Source organism: Zootoca vivipara, chromosome 6 (genome assembly GCF_963506605.1).
Source record: "Zootoca vivipara chromosome 6, rZooViv1.1, whole genome shotgun sequence".
In the NCBI taxonomy this organism is placed as follows: domain Eukaryota; kingdom Metazoa; phylum Chordata; class Lepidosauria; order Squamata; family Lacertidae; genus Zootoca; species Zootoca vivipara.
This window is the reverse complement of record NC_083281.1, coordinates 48,990,577-49,011,531: the sequence shown is the minus strand read 5'-3', so window position 1 is coordinate 49,011,531 and position 20,955 is coordinate 48,990,577. Positions and strand designations below refer to the sequence as shown.

Below are 20,955 nucleotides of genomic sequence, written 5' to 3'. Positions count from 1 at the left end.
ACACACTGCAACCCAGAACAAACCACAACCTATTACAGTGGTACCTCTACTTACAAATAACTCTACTTACGAATGTTTCTACTTACGGACGGAGCTCCGCCCGCCATCTTGGATGCGGTTTAGATAGGATTTTTTTTCTACTTACGAGTTTTTTCTCCCAATGCATTCCTATGGGATTCGACTTACAATTATTTTCGACTTACGAATGTGCGTTTGGAACGCATTAAATTCGTAAGTAGGGATACCACTGTACATTGGTTATGATACAAGGATGAGCAGCAATAAAACTGCTAGCACATTTGCAAAGCTATGCATGGTCCAGTATGGTTTCAATTTGGATGGGAGACCAAGTGTTAAGATTCCTGCTATGATTCTATGATAAAACATCTTTGACCTGAGGGTCAAATCCGTCCTGGACAACTTTCCAGGGACCACATGAGAGCCAAAAGTGGATAGACTTTCATTGTTGTGCCATAGGTTGCGTTCCAAGCATGCAAAAGCCATCAAGAGACTGGGGGTGGGTGGGGTGCTCATGCACACACCCCAGACCTCTCCAACCTCCATTCAGCGTGTGCTTCCCCAGACCCACTATAATGGAATGCTTCTTTAGTGGGGGAACAGAGTAGGGTCCACATAAGACCTTCACACTAGCAAGCCTTACAACAAAAATCTAGTTCAGAATTATACATTGTTCAGTATAGCTGGAGAAAAACTCAGAATCCAGAGCCTAATTTAGGGGGTTGGGGGGATTGGGAAAAACCCTAGAAATTCAAAGCCCAATTAAGAACATTCCTAAGAGGATGAGGGGTGAAATGGAGAGCAGAAGCAGCGGGATGTCTTTTATAGGATGCTTAATGTTTTCTCAAGAGTCCTCTGTACTTTGCATACATCTAAGTAACTTTGTGGGGTGAGCAGCTGTGGGAGAAATCCAACAGCTTTCTGTAGTTTGAAACTTCAATGAAAATCTGCACTACAACAGGCAACCAAGGAGCATTTGCTAGAGAAAACAGTACCTATCCGACAGTCCGCAGGGGAGCAAGATTCAATGTATGGGAAAGCACAACCAACATATACCTATATTAAATAGCAAAAAGTGGCTATTATCGAAATTATGCCCACCTGGTAAAAGCTGCACAGTACTTGCCCATGTCACTTGGAAATACCCATCAGGCTTGTCCCGCTGTGAAGTATCAAGAGAGTCTTTGTTTGCCACCATCTGCTACCGTCGCAACTGACTCCACCTGTCGGCTAGACTTTGTATAGCAGTTCCATGAGAGCGATCGTTGTGCTTTGTCCAAAGATGAAGGCTCCACAAAGGACGGTGACAATTCCCCATGTAATTAAGCAAGACCTGCCAAAGGGCGGGAGGAGGGAAATGCCAAGCTGTGTTACCTTCGTCACAGTCACAGAAATAACTGCCGGCAAAATGCCAGTTATGATGGGCAGGCCACAGCCGGGCCTATGAATTTTAGGGAGTCCCGTGTGGCACACAATGCGCCAGCTGTGCTCTCCAACTCCCCTCAGCCCCAACCAGCATCCCCAAAGATGGGAGCTAAAGTCTAAAAGCTCTGCCAGGTACAGACTGGGGATGCTTGCCCTTGGCCACGAACAGCTCATATTCACAGAATCATAAAATCATAGCAAGCAAAGGGGGCTGGAAAGGCACAGACATACTTGGTCCTTGGCTTGATAGGCTCCATCTCCACTGCACACACCAAACACAGTCCTGCAACACAAGAGAAATCACTTTGCATTTGTTATCACTAATAATAATATCAATCAATCAATCAATAGTAATTATTAATAATTGAGAGTCAGTGTGGTAAAGTGATTAGAATGTTGGTCTAGGACAGGCACCCCCAAACTTGGCCCTCCAGAAATTTTGGGACTACAATTGCCATCATCCCTGACCACTGGTCTTGTTGGCTAGGAGTGATGGGAGTTGTAGTCCCAAAATATCTGGAGGGCCAAGTTTGGGGATGCCTGGTCTAGGACCTGGGAGCCAGGAAGCTCTAACTCAGGCATCTCCAAACTGCGGCCCTCCAGATGTTTTGGGCCTACAACTCCCATGATCCCTAGCTAACAGGACCAGTGGTTGGGGAAGATAGGAATTGCAGTCCAAAACATCTGGAGGGCCGAAGTTTAGGGATGCCTGCTCTAACTGGTTGACCCTGGAGGATAACCTACCTCACAGGTAGATGTGGGAAGAGGATGGGCAGAACTGTGTGAGCTCCTTGGAAGAAAATGTCGGATATACTGTAAATGCAATAAATACTTAAAATGCTATAGACTGCTACGATCACTGTGCATTGAAGGGCAGAATAGAAATTAGATAAAACAAAATGGATGTTTATTTAAATTTCTATTTAACCAAATCCTCTTTATCTTCCGAATATTCCTCTCTAAGGCAGCTTAACCATGTCTGGTTCCCAGGGTTGCAAGTATGGAATGTGACATGGACTGCCTTAACACCGCCATCTAGCCATTGCCAAACGCTCCTCAGCTTGATTTAGCATATGGGTCAGCAAGATGGGCTATTTTCCAAAAACAGCAGTCAATTCTCTCCCTCCAAAAAAAGAAAAAGAAAGCAGGGGCGAATCGAAATTCAGATGCCCCTCACAGCATCACTGACATGAGCAGTCATGAAGCATCTAGTTTCCAGCTTGTCTCTCCTAATGACTCATGAGACCTGGCAAACTACATTTCCCAGGCTCCTTGACATGGAGTTCAAATCTAAGCCAGATAAGAACTTCAGGAGCACTGCAAACTGAATGGAAAGTATTATAAGTTGAACAAGTTTACATTCCAATCAGATGTGAAGGAGATAAATACATACAACCTTGAGGAGACATCTGAAAGCAGCCCTATATAGGGAAGTTGTTTAATGTTTTATTATATTTTCATGTAGGAAGCTGCTCAGAGTGGCTGCGAAAACCCAATCAGATGGGAGTGGGGTACAAACAATAAATTTATTATTAGTATTAGTATTATTCCACAGCAGGTAAATACAAACTTTTGCAACTTCACTTCTTCTCTTTCTTTTAAAGTACATGCACACCCAAACTTCTAGTCCTTACTGCTGCCAATAAATTATTACAAACTAGTGTATTTCAGCCCGTTTAATAACGGGCGCTAGAACATCCTGGGGTTCGGAGAAGCGCTTGCGCAGCGCTTCTCCGAACCCTGGGACCTGTCCTTGCTGTCGGCGGCAGGGGGACAGGAACGGAGGAGAAAGCGCTGCGTTCTCCTCCTCCGTTCCTCTCCCGCAGCCGCCGACAGCAAGGAGACATCCCAGGGTTCGGAGAAGCGCTTGCGCAGCGCTTCTCCGAACCCTGGGACCTGTGCTGCGTTCTCCTCCTCCGTTCCTCTCCCCCAGCCGCCGACAGGAAGGACGCGCGCACTCCCCCCCCCCTGCCTCCTCCAACCGCCGCTCCTCACGGCCAGGGAGGGTTGTGAGGAGGCTTTCGCCGGCCTCCACCCTCGCTTCCCTGACGTGCCCTGCAGTGAGGCGGTGTCCGGCGGGAGCGGCGGTTGGAGGAGGCGGAGGGGGGAGAGTGCGCGCGCGCAGTCTCTGCTGTCCAATCCCTGTATCCCTGGGGCACATGCGCAGTGACGCAGGGACAACTTGGACATTATTATATAGGATGCCAATTCCAAATGAAGCCATGGAAGAATTGAGAGGTAGGGAAGAGGGGGCAGGGGGAGAAGAGGGCTCTAGCAGGAGTTGCAGTGACCAAGACCTCACACACCACCACACCTTTCCCCCATGACTACCAGAAGCAGTTTTCCATTATTATTATTATTATTATTATTATTATTAAAGCTGGTGTGCAACAGTGTTTAGCTTGCTGTTTACATAAGCAGTCGAGTTTAGCTTCTTCTGGTAGAAAATCTGGCTTGCTGCGACACAGAACTTTGATCAGTTTCCTTCTCAAGTACAACGCTCTGGTCAAAACCTTTCACTGCGATAATCAAGGCACCAAAAAAGAAATCTCACTTGAAAAAGAAGTTTGCTAGTTTGCTCCTAGGAAGACTGCTTGATAATTAAATTCATCACTGAGGACTTTGTCAGGAGGAGGAGGTGGCAAAAAGGCAAAAGCTTCCATCAGCCCACAAACTTTTTCCAGGTGATTAGGATTGGGGACGAGAAAAATCAATTTCCCCGAGAAAAAAGGAGGATAGCTGGCCAAGCGCAATGGTGACACCAATTCTTGGAGTCTCATGTGGACAAATAGGTAGTTTGCTGCTGCTGCACTCAAGACCTGCTTGCAAGCTTTTCACAGACCCTCAGTTGGCCACTGTGAGAACAGGATGCCGGATGGTGGGCCTTTGGTCTGATCCAGCTTGCCTCTTTTTGAGGGGCTAAAATATCAGCCACTGCTATGCAAATCCCTCACCCTCTCCTACCTCAGAGAGCACACAACATGGTCACACCTGGAAAAATGAAGATGAAGAATGCGCTGATGCCCCCAATGACACTGATGACGTCACTGATGTCTGGCACATAGAGGGCAATGACCAGCGTGACCACAACCCAGGCAGTAGTGAGAGTGACCCGCATCCACCTCTCGTAAGGCTCAGTTGTCAGGATGTAGCTGTGCTTGGAACTCAGGCAGACGTCCTGTAGGACTGACCTAGCATAGACATATGGGCAATTACACAGCCGCAACAACAACAACAACAACAACAACAGGATTCTACTTTATGGAAGTGGCTGGTTCAGTTGGTGGAAGAGGGGGAACTTTCCCCAGATTGGAAAGGGCCATGGGTTCAGTGGCAGAGCATCTGTTTGGGATGCAGAAGGTCCCAGGTTCAATCCCAAGCAACTCCAGGGAGAGCTCGGAACACCCCCCACCTGAAACCCCGAAAAGCTGCTACCAGTCAGCGTAGACCAGGTATCCCCAAACTTCGGCCCTCCAGATGTTTTTGACTACAATTGTCATCATCCCTGACCACTGGTACTGTTAGCTAGGGATCATGGGAGTTGTAGGCCAAAACATCTGGAGGGCCACAGTTTGGGGATGCCTGGCATAGACAATGCTGAGATTGATGGACCATGCTGAGCCAAGTGAACCAAAAGTGTGATTCTACATAAGGCAGCCTAAGGTTAAGTTCTACAGGAATGCACCGCCAGACATAGAATTTGAGGGGGATAATACATATTTGGAACAATGGACATGGCAAGGGAGTTGAATGTTGATCTATATGTTCCATGAGTAACTTTTCTTCTTTGCTGTAACACATGGAAATAAGACTACATTTATAATCATTTATCATTTATTCTGGTGGATTGCTTTTGAAATGTGCATTTTCTGTTTACCTCTAAGTTCTATATCTCTTAGGTTCCACCTCTGACAGTGTAACCCAGGCATCCCCAAACTGCGGCCCTCCAGATGTTTTGGCCTACAACTTCCATGATCCCTAGTTAACAGGACCAGTGGTCAGGGATGATGGGAATTGTAGTCCAAAACATCTGAGGGCCGAAGTTTGGGGGTGCCTGGTGTAATCCATCCTACATATATATCTACTCAGAAATTAGCCCCAATGAGTTCAGTGGGACTTACTCCCAAGCCAAGTATATATAGGACTGAGGTTGCGATCCTAAACTGATTTGCCAGGGAGTAAATTCCATTAATGCGGGAGGCAGTGCAAGACAGGAGTGCCTGGCGTGCTATGCTATGGTCCATGGGGTCACAAAGAGTCGGACACGACTAAACGACTAAACAACAACAAATTCCATTCAATTCAGCAGGAATACCTTCTGAATAGACATGGTTAGGATTGTGCAGGAATTTACCATATGTGTTTTTCTTTGGGAATAAGGGGTTGCCGTATTTATCAAAATGTAATTTAGTTCAAATGGGTGGGAGCAAGAAAAATGGGTGTGCTTTGAGGAGGGAAGGGAGGGGGCAAGGAGGCAGCCCTGAACTTTGGGCTCCTCAGAAGGAAGGAAGGAGATAAAATGGAATAAAATACCATTAATTTAAGCCATAAATGGTTTTGGCGCAACAGGTTGGCTTTCATTCTAAAGCAGATATGCTGTATTATAAATGTGGTTATGCTTGAGAAAAATGAGCCTGTTCCCAGAGGAAATCAGGCTTTGCTTCTGACCAGAGGAGCCAGACACAATGACAGACCTCATTAACCAGAATAGCATTTCTGTCAGGGTCAAAGCATAGGAAAACCAACACTTCTGCTCCTTACCTTCCCAAGAGGAGGACAATGGGGTAGATGGTGATTATGGAGAAGCCAAACAACAGCCGAGCTACAATGACCAGCACATCATTTCCTGGATAGGACATCAGGATGTCAGCAGCAACATCGGCACCAAATGTCAAATAGCCATAGAGCCCTACACAGAGGAGCAGAGCATTGTGCTCTTTAGGTGTGGTAAGGAGAGCAAAATAAACTGTAGACCATGCTGCACCCTCTCATCAACACCCCCCCCAAACTCAAAAATGACTGAATCAACAACCTTCATGGTAGGCTAACCTGTGCCCCTCCAGATTTTGCCCAAGTATGTCTCCTGCCACCCCTGACTATTGGGGCCGGTGAGAGTTGGAATCCCACAGCATCTGGAGGGCCACTCTGCTGTGCAGCAAAAAGGAAAAGATGAAGAATGAGATTGATTGATTGATTTAAATTACTTATGCGCTGCTTTTTGGCCCGAAAGCCCTCCCCCCAAACCAGAGAATGCAATGTTAATACAAAAGGGGGGGAGGAATACAGCAAAATCAAATCAATATACAGGTGAAACTCGGAAAATTAGATTATCAGCAAAAAGTGCATTTATTTCAGTAATGCAACTTAAAAGGTGAAACCAATCATGAGATAGATGCATGACATGCAAAGCAAGATATGTCAAGCCTTTATTTGTTGCAATTGTAATTACGGTATTTGTCATTAGGCAGGTCAATTATAAATGGAATGTAATAGCGATGTTTATTTTTGCTTATTTTTGTATTATATTATTGTAACTATTTGTTTTATTACTGTGGAATTTCCAAAAGAAAGCATTTGTAAAAATTAAAAGAAAAATAAAATAATAAGTTGTTGCATTACTGAAATAAATGCACTTTTTGACAATATTCTAAATTTCCGAGTTTCACTTGTAATACGTGAGGCACAGAACCAAATGTAAAGAACAAACCATCTTATTTTATTTTATGGTGGTTTTACTCAAACAAAGTTATGAGATAGAAAGAACTGCTTCAGCAGTGGTGGAATGGGGGGGAAATTAAGCTAGCTCACCACAAGAGTCTCCAGAGTTTCATCCCCAGGGAAAGTCCCTAGTCACAGCAGCAAGGACAGTCCAAAACAGGCAGGCAGCAGCATTGATTCATTACACACACCAAAGAGGAACACCACAAACCACAACAATGAAGGTTGGATGGCCATCTGTCGAGATTCCTGTATTGCAGGGGGTTGGACTAGATGTCCCTCAGGGCCCCTTCCAACTCTACAGTAGTATGATTCAATTTATAAGGGTTAGTATGACTGCAACCTGATGCATACTTTCCTGGGGGCAAGCTCCTTGGAGCTCAGAGGTGCTTCAGACTGCCTGGGTTCTGTACATTGAGCTTTGACTAAAGACCTTCAGATGGCTAAAATGCAACCTTTAGCTTTAAATTAGAATTGCCTGAAATGTTACAAATAAGTGTTTTAAATGCTAGCATGAAGTAGGATCCCCATCAGAGACAAAAGGAAGTAGCCAGCCCTGGTAACTGGCCATTGCCGTCATTGTCCAACTTCTTCTATGATAACCTGTCACAAACAAACTTGAAAACTTCATCATCACCTTCTTCACTGGCCAGACTCAGGAGAATCTGTCCACAAGCCTGGTGGTCCAGCAGATGTCATCGCTACTGCTCTGGGGAGAGGGGGGAAAAACCTTCCCAGATCTGTGCTACCTCTCACCTATGCCACTGAGGGCCCTTAAACAAATTAGGAGCTTGGTACAAAATAGTACCAAGAGATGGAGCAAGTAGAAAGGAGCTTGCTTACCTGTCAGAGAATATATAAGCAAACAGAACAGCATGGACATTACAGACACCACAATCCAGTGGGAGAGCTTCTTATTACTCATGCTGCTGTAGATGGTGATGCATGCTTCGTGACACTGAAACACAGAGCCGTTATTGGAAAAGGCTGGTATGCATTCTGCCTCCATTCCTGGAGTCCCAAAGCCATCACTGTCTGCCTGCCTTCTCCCCTGCTCCGTATCAGAACTGTTGATATCATCTCGCCTACACCTGAGGCAGTCTCCCACCTTAGGGGTCTATGTGGTGGATTAAGAATGACTCTGCATCCTCATGGGATTTGTTTGGTAAAATCCAAAGTTCACATTGTCCACATAGACTGCTCCTGCTCAGAAGCCATTGCGTTAAAAGGGGGGGGGCTATCAGATGTTTCTGGCCAATGTCCCACAATTGTCTCCTCCACTGATCAGCAGCACTGTGCTTGGTTGCGATTTACACACCATTTGTTTCAGGAACTCAGGCAAAGGAGGACTCCCTTTTCTTTATTATATCAGAGGAGTTAAACTTGAATGTAGGATCTTGCATCATTTCAAGTGGAAACAAATAAATAAAAATGACTTGGAAGCCTATTTTAACAACCGGGGGGGGGGGCAACCCAGAAAGGAGGAGAAAAGGTTAAACTTCTTACCTGAAATCCAAAGCAGATTGTTGGGATAACACTGAACATTGAAGCCCAGGAAGAGACCCTGCAAATGTGAAACGGGGTGTGTGTTAGCATCAGAGCTGGCCAACTCAGATGTCAACAGCCAATCAAGCAAGAGACCAGGGGCCTTACTCAGTACATATATGGCAGCTTCTGCTACTGAGTGAGGGCAGATTGCAACCCCTACCTGCCAATTCCTCCTCCAGCACCACCTGTTGTTATTGTAATTGGCATCCGTCTGTCTCAAGAGACAATGGAGTGCGCCTCTGAGGGTGAAGTCACACCGCTGTGTTAGCAGCACGGAAATGACCTCCCCATGGTGCAAGACTCCCCTCTTGGCCTCACAATGTGGACCAAAGAAAAGCAGAGCAATACGTTTGGCACCAGCTTGGCTGCAGAAGTTGCCAGAAGGAGCTGTACAAGGCAAGATCCAACCATCTTAGGCAGGCATCCCTAAACTGCGGCCCTCCAGATGTTTTGGCCTACAACTCCCATGATCCCTAGCTAACAGGACCATTGGTCAGGGAAGATGGGAATTCTAGTCCAAAACATCTGGAGGGCCGAAGTTTGGGGGTGCCTGATCTTAGGGACTCCACTCCGGATTTGTGTAGGGTTTACTCCTTAGCCTTCCCTCTCCTGCAGTGTTTTCCTTCTCCTAAATGGGCTACCTTCCCAGGTTGATGAGCCCCATCTGCCCTTCACTGTACTACTCAAGATTACTCAGTTCTCAGTGGTCCCATGACATCAGGCCCTTCGTCCATCTGGACCAGTATTGCCTCCAATGACTGGCAGCAGCTCTCTGCAGTTCCAGACAGGGGACTTACCCAGCCTATGACCCAGGGACACCATGAAACAGCTGGGGAGTGTGCAACATTTGGCCACCTTTTGGTGTTTATATTCTTGGCAGGTGGGACTGGTTGCCTCTGCTGTATTCCTGCATTTTGTTCTGATGGCGGTTATTATGGTCTCCATGTGCTGGTGACGCTATGTTTATATTGATGCTGAAGTGGATCTGACTGTGACAGACTCCCCCTCAACAAAGATGCAATGTGACGGGTTTTAGGTGTTTAAAATTAGATACTCCCTGCCAGCAACACTTGGGAGGTTGGAGATTCTCTGCATGTGGCAGCATTTACTAATATTCAGCAGCATGGACTTTAACATCAATTAAAGGGAAACCTGTGATCACTTAACCCTTAAACTGGTAATAAATTAAGGATGAGACACGTTGGAAACAAAACAAGTTTTATTTATGCAGGCTCAATGAGGGTTAATGCTTAGTGGTTACTCTGATCAGGCACAAAAGTAAGAATCTCTTTTACAGAAGTAATAAGGGACTTTACTTACAACTTGCACATCAAATCTGTTTCTAAATACAATGTCTCCTCCTAGATCTATTGATCCAGTAAAACACTTCTAGACTCTTTCTGGGATCTTTTCATTCCCTTGAAGGAAGCTATCTGGTTTGCCCTGCCTAGCAAACTCCTAATCACCCAGCTAATATCTTAGTCAAGCCCTTGCCAAGTTCAATCCAAGCCCAGTCTGAACACTTTCCAAGTCCTAACTGCTAAACTAGCAGGTTCTACATTTTAACTCCCCACTCTCCCCTGATTGCTGGACACTCTACCCAGCACTGATTGGTTGCAAGGTCTTCAGGGGGATGATCCAATGTCCATCTGCCACACTTTCCTAGTTTTAAACATTGTATTTTTTGGTATTTTTTGTGATGTTATTATAATGCAGCAAAACACTTATTTGCAGTACTGTATGAAGAAGTACATAAACTACCTACAGAAATGCATAAATTTACTGCTGTATCTTTTCATTACCCCAGAAGTGGGGCAGAGATATGCTTTGTTGGGGGTTCTGTGTGTTAGATCAACCTACTCTCATGTAGGACCCTGGGATATTCTCTCGGCTCCTGGTCAATCGTTCAGGAGCTTCAAAAGCTTTCTTCTGCCCAAACATCACAGCGACTGATGCCAACAGACATCAGCACACTCAGGGGCGTACCCAGGATCAAAATTAGGGGAGGCAAGGGGTGGGGGCAAGGGGCGGGAGGGTAGGGGCCACAGTGGGAATGTGGGCGGGGCTACGTGGCCTGCGCCCTCCCAGCTCTTCCGAGGAGGCGGCCCCACGCGCCGGGAGCGGAGCTCCAGAGGCGCGCGGGGAACGCGAGCCTGGGGCTGCCTCCTCCACGCCTCCCAGGTCTTCCGAGGAGGCGGCCCCAGGCTCCCGTTCCCGGTGCGAAGCTCCAGAGGCGTGCGGGGAAAGCGAGCCTGTGGCTGCCTCCTTCGTGCCTCCCAGGTCTTCCGAGGAGGCAGCCCCAGGCTCCCGTTCCCGGTGCAAAGCTCCAGAGGCGTGCGGGGAAAGCGAGCCTGTGGCTGCCTCCTCCGCTTACACTCCCTGCTCACACTTATGCTCCCTGCGTGCCTCTGGAGCTTCGCGCCGGGAGTGGGAGCCTGGGGCTGCCACGCTGTGCCCCTTAGCCTTTTGCTTCTGGGGGGGCAATTGCCCCCTCCTGCCCCCCCTGCCTACGCCCATGAGCACACTCATGGATCTGCAGAGTGTTTGCAGTTCGCATAACAGACCTCAGCAACTCAGCATTTGGCTAATCTACTTTATTTACACATAAACACACACACGGAGCACTGCAACATGGCTCCCTCTCTCTCTAGCATCAGACAGCAAAGAGGAAAAAACAAAGGTCAATAATCCCATTTCACGGAACACAGTAACACAAACATCCTGTCTCTGTCACTTCACACTCTATAGAATGAAAACATACACCGTCATGTGATAGACAACAATCCCATGACTGTAGACACAGGGAATGAATCTTCAACACTCTGCGCCACATGCAAAAATAATGTGTCTGGCCTTGGACACTCTGCACCTTGACTTCAAGTGGAGCAGGGCACCATCTGCTACTATGCTTTGGGGAGAAAAATTTCTGCAGATATCCCCAGCTCTGCAGATAATTAAGCAGTAGAAGGCAGATCCCTTCTGCATCAAGCATACATCACTATGGGTTGTAGCCAACACGACCATGAGAGAATGAATCTATTTTACACACTTCAGGGATATTGACATGGGCCATGTGCATAGAAGAATCAACAGCCAAGCTCCCTTACCTCTTAAGAGGTAAACAACTTCCTGCATTGCAGGGGGTTGAACTGGGTGGCCCTTGAGGCTCCTCCAAATCTATAATTCTATGAACTGAATTATGGCAGGTTCCAACATGACAGCATCTCAGCAGCAGCTCCCTGCAAGCCGATGGGGTGGATGAATTGTGCCCATGAGACCAATGCTTGATAATTCCACTATCAGCCCAACAGCCACCCATGCCAACACTTACCCGGAGGAACGGCGATGTTCATGGTTGACAACATAATCGGTTCTGAGGTAGTATTTTATTACAATGACAAGCATCAAATAGCAGGCTGCCAAAGTACCAAGGATGCTGGAACACACAAATGGGAAGAATTAAAACACTTTGCCTCAAAGGAGCTCAATGCTTGCCTGCATTCAAAGGGGCACCGTATGGTATTTCAATGTAGGGATGTGGCAAATAGAAGCAAAAACAGCAAAATACAACCGCATCGGTGTTAGAGATTCTAACTGGACATTCCAGCAAATGAGAAGCTTTTATCCTATGAACTAGAAGATCCTTGTGTTGGCTGGGAAGGACATTCTACAAAGAGGAGTCACCACTGGAAAGGTTCCTCACCTCGGCAACCACACACCTCACTTCTGATGCTGGGGACATCATGACGTGCCTTAAAACAGGGAAGGGCAGCCATAGCTCAGTGGTAGAGCTTCTGCCTTGCATGGGGAAGGTCACAGGTTCAATCCCCAGCATTTCCAGGTAGTTGGAGAGCCAAGACCAGTCACTGCAGACATTGCTGAGTTAGATGGACCAAGGGTCTGACTCTGCATAAGGCAGCTTGCTATGTTCCTAATGGTGAGGAACCAATGGCTCTCCAGACCTTGTTGGATTACATTTTCCTATCATGATAGCTGAGGTTGCTAGGAATCCAACAAAATTATTGTTTAAAATTAGTTCCAAACAACTTAATATTTTTAAAAATCCTAAGTGGTGTACAAGCAATGCAAATCAGCACAAAGGCAAATATATAGATAGATAGAACAAGAATCCAGTGATAAAGGGTGCCTATCTGTGCAAAAGGATCGGTCTTTACAAGACATCTGAAGCACATAATTGATCTAGTTGGGCCAGGACCTGGGAGATCAGAGTTCACATCCCCACTCAGCCAGGAGGTATCACGTGATTCGTCACGTGACATGTCACATGACTGCACCCCCTCAATGCGTGGGGGGGGGCACGTCAGCACCCCTGCTGAGCCCTTGGGAGCAAGTTTGATCACCATTTGGCCCAGTCTCCAGGCCACAGAGAGCACAAGAACAACAGAGCTCTTACCTTGTGTATTTCTGGAATCCAATTTCCCTTGGAATTGAGAGGGGAAAGATAACCAAGGCACACAAAGCAGACAAGGTGAAGCGATGGTCCGTGAACCAATGCTGACGAGAGATGCCACCACTCAAGGTTTCATTAGGGTAGAAAGAATCACACACTGGGGAGAAAGGGAACATAAGGAGGCCAGGAGGCTTTCCTGGTTGTCCAGCTACCAGCCGAGACGTATTATGCAGCTACCAACAGTGGGATGGGGGACTTCTCCACGGCAGTGCCATGTCTGTGAAATTCCTCAGGGGTGACTGGTGCCCTTCAGGGCTGGTGGGACAGAAGGCAGGGAGTCCCAGAAGTAGGTGGAGCCAGAACTAATGACATGCAAAACCAACTAATTCAAGTTCTGCCTCCAACCACTTCCCTGCCGAGCTCTACAAGGGCAACACTGAAACTAAGGAGGAGGAAGCTGACTGGCAGGGCCATGCCAGTAAGGAAGCAGGCAGTTGGGGGTTTGCGGCAAGCAGGCTGAAGTTGGTGGGGCAGCATCCATTTTTCCTAATGGATTCCAATGGAATTCCCTCCCCCCTGGAGTAAGTCAGGGCCCTGACTCTGATGAGTTTTCAGCACCAGCTTAAAACTTACCTGCTCACTCAGACATTTGCTGGCTATTAATTCATAGGCTTGGTATGATGCATTAATTGCTTCCAGTGATTCCATCACATATTAATATGCTGATTGTGTTGTCATTATTTATGCACACAAATGGCACTGGTATTATTTACATGAAGAGCAGCGTAAAAAAAATATTATTAAAGGAGGAACAGCTGGGGATTTTAGAGGATGCGGAAAGGGTTCTGGGGGTAAAAGAACTCACATTTTTCGAGCTGGTCTCCCATGACTCTAAGAAAGGCCACCGAGATCATGAACAGGTTCAGAATGAAGCAGACTTCGCAAAGCTTCCCAATGGCAGCCCCACAGATCTCTCTCACCACACCCTGGTACGTTGTCTGGGTGCTGATGGAGGCAGCATAACCCAGGATCACCAAGCCACTAATCAGGAATATCAAGGAAGCCTGCCAAAGGGAGGAAACACCAGAGACAAAGAGGAGAGAGCCGTGAGCCTATAGAGTAGTAACAGGAGTAGCCATGATCAGGGTGAGCTCAACCAAGCAGGCAAATTAGGCAACCTTCCTAGAATTAGACACTATCAGTGCCTACTACCTTTGAAGGTGACCCAGAAACTGCAATTAATCCAGAATGCGGCAGCTAGACTGGTGACTGGGAGCGGCCGCCAAGACCACATAACACTAAGAGACCTACATTGGCTCCCAGTACGTTTCCGAGCACAATTCAAAGTGTTGGTGCTGACCTTTAAAGCCCTAAATGGCCTCGGTCCTATATACCTGAAGGAGCGTCTCCACCCCCATCGTTTAGCCCGGACACTGAGATCCAGCGCTGAGGGCCTTCTGGCGGTTCCCTCACTGCAAGAAGCAAAGCTACAGGGAACCAGGCAGAGGGCCTTCTTGGTAGTGGCGCCCGCCCTGTGGAACGCCCTCCCATCGGAGGTCAAGGAGATAAACAACTACCTGACATTTAGAAAACACCTAAAGGCAGCCTTGTTTAGGGAAGTTTTTAATCTGTGATATTTTAATGTATTTTGGTATTTGTTGGGAGCCACCTAGAGTGGCGGGGGGAACCCAGACAGATAGGCGGGGTATAAATAATAATATAATATAATATAATAATAATAGCCACCATGCCTCTACGCAACCTCCAGTGTAGGAGGCAGTGTGCCTCAACATGCCAGTTGCCAGAATACCAACCTGGTGCCCTCCAGCTATTTTGGGCATGCTGGTTGGGGCTGATGGGAGTTGTAGTCCAATGCATCTGGGGGAGGCTGGCCTAACATAGCAAGATGAAGCAAATGCCTCAAACAGATTTGTTTGCAACAGGGCCGTGAAGGTCAGAGATTATGCCAGGGATGATAAAAGGTTCATGTTTATGGAAAGATAAACCAAAATAAGCACTGACCCAGGGGGATCCAGCAACATCATCATTTCATGGCCTCTGCAAACACTTACGTGTCCCTTCAATCCATGGAGTTGGAGCACACCAGATAGGGTTAGGGAAGGGAAGGAGAAATCCCTACAGTTCAGTCTCTCATGCCAGATTTCTAAATCAGTTTGCTGTTTCGTTTTACTTTTTTACTCGCAAATAATTATCAGCATTTTAGTGTGCATTTCTTCTAACGTAAGACATTTATGCAAGCAATATTCCCTAATAAAGAGCAGTTTTGTATGTTTTATTCAGTAGTATATTGTGGAAACCCAGCCAGATGGGCGGGGTATAAATAATGAATTATTGTTATAAATTATTATTATAATACACTTCCTTCACCCTGCACACACACACACACACATATGGAGAAGCACATTGCAAAATTAAAAGATATGCAAGTTTTGAAGCGGAAATGTAGTTTTGCAGGACAGGAACCCAACCATTTTAGATTTCATTATTATTACTGTTATCGATGGTTGGACAGTGTTCTCGAAGCTACGAACATGAGTTTAACCAAACTGCGGGAGGCAGTGCAAGACAGGAGTGCCTGGCTTGCTATGCTTCATGGGGTCACAAAGAGTCGGACATGACTAAACGACTAAACAACAACAACTGTTATTGAATTTATACCCCACCTTTCTAGAAAAATACACAAGGTAGCCTACATGCAACTGACACGGTAAAGAATAAGGTCAACGTACAACCTGAAAATGAAACAAAATGTAACCTAATATAAAAAAAAAACCCCAAAGCAACATGCAAAACCAACAGCAGTTAAAACAAACAAGCAGCAGTTTTAAAAGCAGATCACTCAATGGAAGATTGGAAGCCACATCCCTAGACAGGCTAGATTCAAGGAAGGCAAGCAAAAACTGTCACACTAATTCAGAAATGTTGCACATCCAGACCGCAGTCCCAAGTCCTCCGCATGATGTGGCATTGCCATTGTCCTGCTTGTTGGCTTTTCAGAGAAATTTGGTCAGAACAAAACGCTGGACTAGGTGGGTTTTTTTACCTGACACAGCAAGGTTTTTCTGACATTGTCAAAACACATAGTGAGAGCCAGGCACTGCATGGAGAAAGGATTTTGCCCGCTTAAGAAGTAGCTATAATGGAAGACACAGGTGATAAGTGAACTAAAGTGCTTGTGAAGGCTATCAACATCTCAAGGAGGGTGAGAGCCTCAGAGAACCCTACCATTGATATTAGCCCAGCCATAGACTCAGTAGCCAAGCTGCCCTCTCTTGGTCCCAGCAGCAAAGCAGAAGTCCAAGTCTAAAAAATTGGGGGGGGGGGGTATGCGGCAAACAGTGCGCAAACTGAAAAACAGCTCTCTTTCAAAAATTTGCACTCCTCCGAATTTTGTGATGTAATACTCCAACCAATGACCTTGAGCCAGACATCTTGGAGAGTGAAGTCAAATGGGCCTTAGAAAGCATTGCTAATAACAAGGCCAGTGGAAGTGATGATATTCCAGCTGAACTATTTAAAATTTTAAAAGATGATGCTGTTAAGGTGCTACACCCAATATGCCAGCAAGTTTGGAAAACTCAGCAATGGCCAGAGGATTGGAGAAGATCAGTCTACATCCCAATTCCAAAGAAGGGCAGTGCCAAAGAATGCTCCAACTACCGCACAATTGCACTCATTTCACACGCTAGCAAGGTTATGCTTAAAATTCTACAAGGCAGGCTTAGGCAGTATGTGGACCGAGAACTCCCAGAAGTGCAAGCTGGATTTCGAAGGGGCAGAGGAACCAGAGACCAAATAGCAAACATGCGCTGGATTATGGAGAAAGCTAGAGAGTTCCAGAAAAACGTCTACTTCTGCTTCATTGACTATGCAAAAGCCTTTGACTGTGTCGACCACAGCAAACTATGGCAAGTTCTTAAAGAAATGGGAGTGCCTGATCACCTCATCTGTCTCCTGAGAAATCTCTATGTGGGACAAGAAGCTACAGTTAGAACTGGATATGGAACAACTGATTGGTTCAAAATTGGGAAAGGAGTACGACAAGGTTGTATATTGTCTCCCTGCTTATTTAACTTATATGCAGAATTCATCATGCGAAAGGCTGGACTAGATGAATCCCAAACAGGAATTAAGATTGCCGGAAGAAATATCAACAACCTCAGATACGCAGATGACACAACCTTGATGGCAGAAAGTGAGGAGGAATTAAAGAACCTTTTAATGAGGGTGAAAGAGGAGAGCGCAAAATATGGTCTGAAGCTCAACATCAAAAAAACCAAGATCATGGCCACTGGTCCCATCACCTCCTGGCAAATAGAAGGGGAAGAAATGGAGGCAGTGAGAGATTTTACTTTCTTGGGCTCCTTGATCACTGCAGATGGTGACAGCAGTCACGAAATTAAAAGACGCCTGCTTCTTGGGAGAAAAGCAATGACAAACCTAGACAGCATCTTAAAAAGCAGAGACATCACCTTGCCGACAAAGGTCCGTATAGTTAAAGCTATGGTTTTCCCAGTAGTGATGTATGGAAGTGAGAGCTGGACCATAAAGAAGGCTGATCGCCGAAGAATTGATGCTTTTGAATTATGGTGCTGGAGGAGACTCTTGAGAGTCCCATGGACTGCAAGAAGATCAAACCTATCAATTCTTAAGGAAATCAGCCCTGAGTGCTCACTGGAAGGACAGATCGTGAAGCTGAGGCTCCAATACTTTGGCCACCTCATGAGAAGAGAAGAATCCTTGGAAAAGACCTTGATGTTGGGAAAGATGGAGGGCACTAGGAGAAGGGGACGACAGAGGACGAGATGGTTGGACAGTGTTCTCGAAGCTACGAACATGAGTTTGACCAAACTGCGGGAGGCAGTGGAAGACAGGAGTGCCTGGCGTGCTATGGTCCATGGGGTCACGAAGAGTCGGACACGACTAAACGACAACAACAACTCCAACCAAGGCAATGCATATGAAAATGCATTGTACTAGGAAGAACTGCTTGCCAAAATGAATATATCAGGAGAAATGTGTGCTAAAATGTTAACAAATGCACAAGGTAAAGGTAAAGGTACCCCTGACTATTAGCTCCAGTTGAGGACGACTCTGGGGTTGCGGCGCTCATCTCGCTTTACTGGCCGAGGGAGCCGAGGTACAGCTTCCGGGTCATGTGGCCAGCATGACTAAGCTGCTTCTGGAGAACCAGAGCAGCACACGGAAACGCCGTTTACCTTCCCGCCGAAGCGGTACCTATTTATCTACTTGCACTTTGATGTGCTTTCGAACTGCTAGGTTGGCAGGAGCTGGGACAGAGCAATGGGAGCTCACCCCATTGCAGGGATTCGAACCACTGACCTTCTGATTGGCAAGCCCAAGGCTCAGTGGTTTAACCCACAGCGCCACCTGCATCCTCACAAATGCACAAACCCGAGAAGAAATGTGGAAAACCGAACTTAAGATTGGAAAAAAGAGAAAGAGAGGGGAACTGGCATTGACAAAATCATCCATACCTAAGTCACAGCATATTTTGGAGTGTTAAAATCCATTAGTTGCACCAGGCATTTAAGTAAAGATACTATAATAAGTTTGCATTTAATAAACTGGAGAAATAAAGTCAAGCACCAAGTGGTTCTTTCCCCACCGCGATGCGAGACTTGGTTGCAGCAGCCCCAAATCATACTGAAAATTCAGGGCTTGCTTTCTGCCAGTGATCACCAAAGACAGTCCATGAGGGTGAAACTAGGACTAGGAAAACCCAGGTTCCAGCACCATGCTCACCCTTGAAGGTTACTGCATAACCCTGAGTCACTCTCTCCCTTACTTCAACCTCCCTCACAGGGTTGTTGTGAAGATAAAATGCAGAACAGGGAGCTGTGTACAATGCTCTGTGTTCCTTGTGGGGGGGGGAGTGGGACATCAATGAAACTAATAAATAAAGCTCATTTCCAGAATCCTGTTCCAGTTCCTTTTTTTCAATTCTGTAATGTAGGAATCAAAACTAGGAAACTGTTTTCCTGCCCCACCCCCCACAAAAAAAGAAGAGCACTGAGTGAATTTGCAGAAACCACTAGAGAATCATCTGCACATCAGGGACTGAGGAGAAATCCTGTTCAATTCAAGTATGGGTGCAAACCAACCTGATTCCCACTTTCAAAAACAGTAAGTGAACCAAAACACAGCATTGCTCCCAAATTCATGCTCCTCTGAATGTTGTGGTGCAAGTTCTCCAACTAAATAAAGTGAGGTGGGGAATGTGCATTTGAGGGCGAAGCATGCAAAAAAATTGACATATTAGGGAAAACAACATGCAAAAATGCATAATGTTTAGGAAATTTATTTGCAAAAATGTATCAGGCACAATCACATACAAAAATCTGCTAACAAATTTTCACGAATACTTTTTTTAAAAAAAAATGCATGTGCAAACTGCTACAGAAATGGGGTGTCCTGAATTTATGAGTGGAAAAACGAGAAAATGAGATTAATAGATTTCCCCATCCCTATCCACACATCATGGCTGGGAGGGGAGCCTTGCAAAGCAAAAGGAGGCAGTACTAGGTAGATTAGAAGTAAAATAAACTATTAAAAATGCAATGAGGCTTGCTTCCAAATCCACTTGGCCGGATCAGACCCTCAAACCCTCCACCTACCTATCTATTCCAGCAGCCTGTCACTCTGCAAGAGATTTGGATGTCTTTCCTTTGGCACTTACCAGCTCCACAAGGACAGCCGGGGTGACTCCTCCAGCCTTATTGAACGCCCAGGGGAAATTCAGAAGCCCTGCTCCAAGCGCAGATTTCAGCATGATAAAGACAGCCCCAGCGGAGGAGAGATTGGGGCTATCTGACTCCAGAGTAGGCTTGGCTAACAGGGTGATGCTCTCTCTAGCCAACTCCTCCATATCTGAAAGACAAGGAGGACCAGAGAGTGGTGGGGTTAGTCTCTTAAAGCTGGGCAAATCCAAGCTGACTTGAAACAGGTAACAGATTCCTCCGCTGATCTTTGATGGGATCAATCCATTTGTTTTTATTTTTTGCTTTGCAAACTAACTAAATTTCAGAAGCATTAAGAGGAAGTGAGGAATAGAGTTTATTGCCGCCGCCCCCCCCCCAAAAAAATCTTGGACTGAAGGAATGGCATGCATTGTATATCAATGTTAAAAATGAGCCAAGCTGTGCTCAGGGCTACGTTTTCTTCCAGTGGCTGCTTAATGGAATTAGCAGGGCACCAAGAAAGTAGCAACGATGCTTGAGATTCTGCAGGGAGATGTTTTGCAAACAGAGTCCAACATAAGCAGTTGAAGGAGCAAGTAAGACTGGGGCAGACGTGTGTAACAGAGCAATGCAATGCCCTTGATTCGCTGTGCAATTGTAAGCGCAGCTCGCAAATGCTCAGGGACACCTCCAGTTTCAAACAAATTATGTAGCTGGTCTTTCATGAACTTTACAAGGTAACTGTTATAGGTACAGCCAGGTTTCCCATTTGTTTTTTGTTTTTGTTTTTTGTTTTGTTTACAACCAGAAGGCTTTGTCAATTAATAGCCATACCCTCAAGGAGAATCCAGAAATACAGGCAGCTGCATCAGTCCATTATTTATATCCATGCCTAGAGCAGCACTAGGACCCCTGGGTGGTTTACCTTCCTGCTGCAGAGGTACCCATTTATCTACTTGCACTGGCATGCTTTCAAACTGCTAGGTTGGCAGAAGGTGGGACACAGCAACAGGAGCTCACTCCGCCGCAGGGATTCGAACCGCAGACCTTCAGTGGCACCCGCGTCCCTTACACTCTACAGCACTGTACAGCATGATGACCAAATAATTAGAA

The 20,955-nt window shown here is 46.2% G+C and overlaps 1 protein-coding gene across 1 annotated transcript; it reads right to left on the bottom strand.

Moving 5' to 3' along the window:
• Positions 1-1,125: 1,125 nt before the first annotated feature.
• SLC38A8 (solute carrier family 38 member 8) lies at positions 1,126-20,030 on the bottom strand. Its single transcript, XM_035120846.2, has 10 exons — positions 19,842-20,030; positions 13,986-14,184; positions 13,124-13,277; positions 12,041-12,145; positions 8,668-8,725; positions 8,005-8,119; positions 6,205-6,352; positions 4,435-4,634; positions 1,675-1,726; positions 1,126-1,351 (listed from the first exon to the last, which is right to left on the bottom strand). The coding sequence occupies exons 1-10, from the start codon at positions 20,028-20,030 to the stop codon at positions 1,249-1,251; spliced, it is 1,323 nt and encodes a 440-aa protein (XP_034976737.1). The 3' UTR covers positions 1,126-1,248.
• Between the last annotated feature and the right edge of the window lie 925 nt (positions 20,031-20,955).